This window comes from Neltuma alba, unplaced genomic scaffold, assembly GCF_004799145.2.
Source record: "Neltuma alba isolate B1F8T4 unplaced genomic scaffold, ASM479914v2 tig00012576_pilon, whole genome shotgun sequence".
NCBI classification, from domain to species: domain Eukaryota; kingdom Viridiplantae; phylum Streptophyta; class Magnoliopsida; order Fabales; family Fabaceae; genus Neltuma; species Neltuma alba.
The window spans coordinates 72,529-78,654 of NW_021637028.1; the positions used below are offsets into that span (position 1 = coordinate 72,529).

The following is a 6,126-nucleotide window of genomic DNA, read 5'->3' on the forward strand; positions in this document are numbered from 1 at the left end:
TTAATTTTCTCTGTCTCTTGCATGTAACGCCTCATTAAAATTAAAAACAAGGTATTTTAAAAAATGCCACGCATATTTTTTACATAATAATAAATAACCGATTTAATCTATTATATTTAGAAGCAATACCAATTAAATTGTGAAAAAAAATTCAGTTAAAAAACGAAAGGAAAGAGGAAACAATAAAATGAGCTTACAAGCTAGTATTTTCTACTACATCTAGTCCTTAATATAAGATTTTACTGACTAATATGAGAAAATTAAAAAAGTTAAAAAATTATTTAATTATGACATATGTTACATGATCTCTCTAAAATACGTATGTATATTATTAGATTATATATCAGTTCATGAGTTGAGCAAATTAGTTTAAAAAATGATAAATATAATATTTTCAAGCAATTTATTTTACTTTCTTAATTCCCTAAATTAGTTATTTGGGTGTTATATTAAACATTAGATATAGTATTTTTAGCCATCTACCAATGTAAAGAAATAATTTACTTCCTTATCAGCAATACAAGATATATATATATATATATTAAACATTAGATATATAATTTACTTCCTTATCAACAATATATTAGTCCTAAATATCAAATTCAGTTTACTCATATTTCCTATATCATATGTTATTTCTTACAACAATATTCCTTGGAGGGCCACCCCTTTTAAGCTCGTCAGCCCTGAAGGGTCGGCTCTGATTCCCGATGGTACTTAATACACTTGAAAAATAAGATTACGATAATGAATATATATTTACTTTATATTTTAATGTTGGCAGTTTCTTTTATACAGAAGAATGATTAAGCCCATTAGTACATGGGAAGTCAAGTATTAAATAGTGGGAATTAAAATCCAAGCAATCTTTTTCCGCCGGCACCCTTAAGTATTGAGGAATTTGACTCCGGATGCTACAGGCTCAAGGCCCTTCTTTGTTAACCCATCTACTGCCTTATTTTGTTCATGAGAAACATATTGGTATTGAAAAGCAAGCATATTCTTAATTTTCGTAAGACTACCGCTATCATAATTCACAAGTGTTTCCGCTTATTCTGCGAATAAGGCTCCATTTTTGTGTGCTAGGCACGTGTTTTTTTTAATTAAAAACAACTCTATTCGACGTTGTCGAATATTAAATGTAAATACTTATCTCTAAGAGTATTTAAACTTGGGTCTATTATATTATGAGAGATTAGCCCTTTTGGCTAATCTCAAGTCCAGGTCTTTGCATCATATTGCAAAATAATTTGCTTTTTTTTTTGTGGTAGAAACCAAGTGATATCCCCTAACTGATAGTTAAAGATTAATCCTCTCGAAACGTAGAGATTACCAAGTTTGCCTCTCCCAACAAAGCTTTTATGATACAAATGGGCCATCACTAATTATATTAGCATTTATGATACAATGGGCCATCAATGGCTTTAGGCCCAAAAAGAACAATCACTGGCCCGGTCATTTTTCTTTCTTTTTTTTTCCTTTCCTGCCCGCTTTGTTGATTTTTTTTTAATTTTTTCTTACGAAAAAAGAGTGGGGAGAGAAAAACTGGAATTCTTGTTCAATAATCAAATCGAGTTTGCTTGTAATTAAAGAGTCATAGCTCTATTTAAAGAGGCTTTAAAATAATAAAATAATAATTTAAATTTAAATTTAAATCAAACTTAAAGCTAGAAGATAATAATCAGATTTAGCTAATCTAAATATCTTATTTTATTGAAAATAAATAAATCTAAGGGAAAATTGTAAAAAAAGACAACCAAAATAGAAAAATTGTAAATTGGGACTCGTTATAACATTAGTATGGGTTTTGATAATAATTTTTATAAATGGATCCTTATGTGCAATTTTTCAATTTCAGCAGTCTTTTTTTTGGTGATTTTTCCTAAATCTAAAGGAATCATAATAAAGATAATGATAGGAAAGTCGACTAAATCCTAATTAATCAAATAGATATTTAAAATATTCTTATTCAAATAATCACAATAAAATAACCCTAAAAATACAGATAAAATCTCAATTATCCATCATTCCATATTTCATCAATTCCCAATTTCTGAAATTTTGTACCTTTTTTTTTTTAATTGATGATGTTAATCAATATTTTTCAATATAATAAAAACATAATGATATATAATAATTACATTATTCTTGTCAGTATTTTAATACGTCAGGGGAACATATAACTATGACTAAAATTAATAATTTTCCAAAAAGTAATCTTTCCCATACATATAAAACAGATTGGAATAAAATAAACAAACAATCAACAATTGGAAATGGGAATGGGGAGAGAATATCTGTCCGATGAAAAGGTTGGGCCTCCTTGGATTAAGCTCATCACAAGCTAAAGCAGAGCCCAATATCTCTTTTGTTTTTGGTAAAAGCCCAACCCAATATCTCTGTTTCTAAAGCCCTAAAGAAAGATAACGCTATATAAGCGCGCCACTTCGGCTTTTAGGGTTTTGTGTGCTTTTTGTATTACGGCCGCTCGCAGCGCAAGCTCTGCACACTTCGAGCTTCAGCCATGGCCGTCGGAAAGAATAAGAGAATTTCCAAGGGAAAGAAGGGAGGAAAGAAGAAGGCGTAAGTGTTCATCTAATTCTTTTCAAGTCTCAATCTTGTATTATCGATGTGTATTCGACTCAAATTTGTGTCGTTGGTTTTTTTTTTCTTTTGTTAATTTGGCTTTCAGAGCTGATCCGTTTGCTAAGAAGGATTGGTATGATATCAAGGCTCCTTCTGTTTTCCATGTTAAGAATGTGGGCAAGACCCTCGTCACTCGTACTCAGGGTACCAAGGTAATTTCGTTCTTGTTTCCTCTGATTTCAGTTTCTACGAAAGTAGGATTCTTGTTCTGAATCTAAACCTCGGAGTAAAGTCTCGTGATTTGTGTTGTAGTAAATATAATCTTCGTATTATCTCTCGCTAGTTTCCCCTTTCTATCAGCATTGCATTGCCATAGCCTTGTTTTACTTTGAGTAATCTGGAAGGAGAAATTAGATTACTGCTGGGATCTTAGAACGTTGGGAAATAGCTCTGGTCTTTTGGGAAAAAAATGCTTTGGCTTTATATTGTGCTGTATGTTTCTCCAAATGGGCATATCTCGTACATAGCTTTGATTTGTTTGGAGAAGCTATTTTGGGAATTTCGTTGGGTTTTTTAAAAGCATTTTATGAAACGTAGTTGAAAGACAATTGACGATGTACGGCGATGTCCTGTGACTTACGGAATCTAGACATTTTTAGTCTATTTTCCATTGTTTTATACTAAACTACAATGGATTATCTGTGGTTCTGTCAGTTGGTTGTTCCATTCTTAATTCTACGTGTAAGTTAGAATGCTAACGTTAAAGATATGTTCTGAAGAGTACATGCAATTTTGCAAAGTTCTGGCTTATGCTTATTGATGGCGGTTGTTGCAAATGATAGATTGCCTCAGAAGGGCTGAAGCACAGAGTGTTTGAGGTCTCATTGGCTGATCTTCAAGGTGCTGAGGACGACGCATACAGGAAGATTAGGTTGAGAGCTGAAGATGTTCAAGGGAAGAATGTTCTCACAAATTTCTGGGTATGATTGCTGGCTGGAACTTGTCTTCCTTTGATGACCTGAATGCTTTTAATGCATCTAAAACTTTCTCTTCCAATATCTAGGGAATGGACTTCACAACTGATAAGTTGAGGTCATTGGTTCGCAAATGGCAAACTCTGATTGAAGCTCATGTGGACGTGAAGACCACTGACAACTACACATTGAGGATGTTCTGCATTGGATTCACCAAGAGGCGTGCCAACCAGGTGAAGAGGACCTGTTATGCCCAATCAAGCCAGATCAGACAGGTATGCCCTAAGATAGTATTTTACGGTAGTTTAGTTATTGGGGAAATCTATATTGAGTTCTTGCCTATGAGGTTGCCAATTTAATAATGCATCTTGTATATTTTCAGATCCGCAGGAAGATGAGGGAGATTATGACTCACCACGCAACTTCCTGTGACTTGAAAGAGTTGGTCCGCAAGTTCATCCCTGAGGTGATTGGAAAGGACGTTGAGAAGGCAACATTAAGCATCTATCCTCTGCAGAACGTGTTCATTCGCAAGGTCAAGATCTTGAAGGCTCCTAAGTTTGACCTCGGAAAACTCATGGAGGTACTTCCCTTGAATCCCATCTTCTCGGATTTCATTTATCTACCTAGATACCATAATCAACATCTTGTTTGTGATGCAAAACATTCCCTGTTTTTTTTTGGGTGTTATTATCATGCCATGCTATTGTGTTTGTGGTGCCTTATAATTTTTGTTTCCATGTAGGTTCACGGTGATTATACAGAAGACCTGGGTGTAAAGGTAGAGAGACCCGCAGACGAGACAATGGCGGAGGCTCCCACCGAAGTCGTTGGGGCTTAATCGGGTTTTTGCTGCCATTTAGGTGTTCTATTTTTGGTTTCCAGTATTTTTTCCCCCCTTTACTGAGATTTAACTTTAAAAGGTTCAGTGTTTTGTAAACCAGCGAACCATTTTTGTTTCGGTGATTATAAGTTTTGCACTGTTAAATCTATGTGCGTTTTGTCAAAGACCCAAAGAAAAATTGCTTTGCATGCTTTCACTACTTGAGATTTTGTCAAATGGTTGGTAATAATTTTACGAAGTCAAATCCGTTATGAGGGGTCGCTTGGGGAGGGTGATATTTGTTTGAAATGATTTGGTACTTGTTTCTTTTATAGCAATCAAATCAGGTTTTAAAAAGTAATCTTAAAGGAGTTTCAAGTTATTGTTTCAGAAAATCGATTTGGATATGTTCATACAAGTTTTACGTGACGTCTTAAGCGCATCTATTTTGTGGTGAAAATGTCAATTCCATTCTATTTCATAGCACTAAACACGGGAAGGATATTTAGCCACCTAAGATGGGTTTCTAATTCTCTTTCCAAAACCTTTATAATGGAGAAACAAGATGTGCGAAGCCAATAATAGGGTAGGGATCCTATATAATCTAAACTTTAACCATGGCAGAGGATACATGATATGATGAGCTGATGTTGCCATCTCAGTTCGGTGATTAATGGCACTTTCTCTATTAAATCAGCTTATACGATTTTTGGGTAGCAAGAATCATTCCCTCCCACAGCTAAGGGGCCAAATTACGAAAATATGAATGCAGCAGAGCTAGACGGGTATGAAGTGAACTGATTAGCTACTTTTTTCAGAGTTTGTGAGGCAAGCTTGTTGAGGACATTTTGAAGTGTATTCTCAAAAAACACATTACACATTAGATGCGTGTGTATGTAGAACCTTGGTCTTCAGATGTATCCGAGCTGCTACACAGTCCGGCTAGGAAACGATTATGGGGTGTTCGGATTATGGCAAAAATGACTTTTATTTTATTTGATTTTTGGAAATTTAAGTTAGGGAAATGATTATCAAAACACCCTTAGCTGAGAGAAAAGGAAGAGTACGGACCCGGGGGGAGAGATAAAGGAGAAGAGGTGGTGGCGAACTTCTAGAGAGAAGAGAAAATGGAGAGATAGGGGATAAAAGAATGAAAGTGATCTGTTATTGTTTGCAGAGGCTAACATGGATCAAGTGGCAACGTTGAAGAGCTGTCTTGATATTTTTTGCAAAATGTCAGGGCAAAAGGTCAATGTCAACAAAACAAAGGTCTATTTCTCTCGCAACGTCAACCACACCCGAGTAAACCAAATGAGCGAGGCTTTGGGTTTCTCGAGCACAACAAATTTAGGCAAATATCTAGGAGTTCCTCTCCATCATGAGAAAGTGACTCCAGGAACCTATAACTTTGTGATTGACAAAGTCCGGGATAGATTGTGTAATTGGAATGCTTCCAGGATCTCTCTTGCTGGGCGGGATACCCTCATCAAATCTGTCATATCAGCCATGCCTAATTATGCTATGCAAACAACAAACATACCGGTTTCTACGTGCGATGTGATTGAGAGGAAGGCTCGAGACTTTCTTTGGGGTTCAACCGATGAGAAGAGGAAGCTGCATCTTATTTCATGGGACACCGTCTGCCATGAAAAAAGACTTGGGGGACTGGGTATGAGACACATCAAGCAACAAAATCGGGCTTTTATGATGAAACTTGGTTGGGGACTTGTCAACGATCGCAAT

General features: G+C 35.4%; 1 protein-coding gene across 1 annotated transcript; it reads left to right on the plus strand.

Annotated features, from left to right (window-relative positions):
• Nucleotides 1-2,470: 2,470 nt before the first annotated feature.
• On the plus strand, nt 2,471-4,603 carry LOC114728856 (40S ribosomal protein S3a). Its single transcript, XM_028915812.1, has 6 exons — nt 2,471-2,583; nt 2,693-2,798; nt 3,429-3,566; nt 3,650-3,835; nt 3,943-4,143; nt 4,306-4,603. The coding sequence occupies exons 1-6, from the start codon at nt 2,525-2,527 to the stop codon at nt 4,399-4,401; spliced, it is 786 nt and encodes a 261-aa protein (XP_028771645.1). The 5' UTR covers nt 2,471-2,524; the 3' UTR covers nt 4,402-4,603.
• Nucleotides 4,604-6,126: the final 1,523 nt, after the last annotated feature.

Bases quoted from the DNA above. Each gene is read 5' to 3' on its own strand.
- LOC114728856 (XM_028915812.1), top strand. From the start codon at position 2,525: ATGGCCGTCGGAAAGAATAAGAGAATTTCCAAGGGAAAGAAGGGAGGA. The intron at 2,584-2,692 runs GTAAGTGTTCAT...TTTGGCTTTCAG, and splicing joins AAGGGAGGAAAGAAGAAGGC to AGCTGATCCGTTTGCTAAGA. The intron at 3,567-3,649 runs GTATGATTGCTG...TCCAATATCTAG, and splicing joins ATGTTCTCACAAATTTCTGG to GGAATGGACTTCACAACTGA.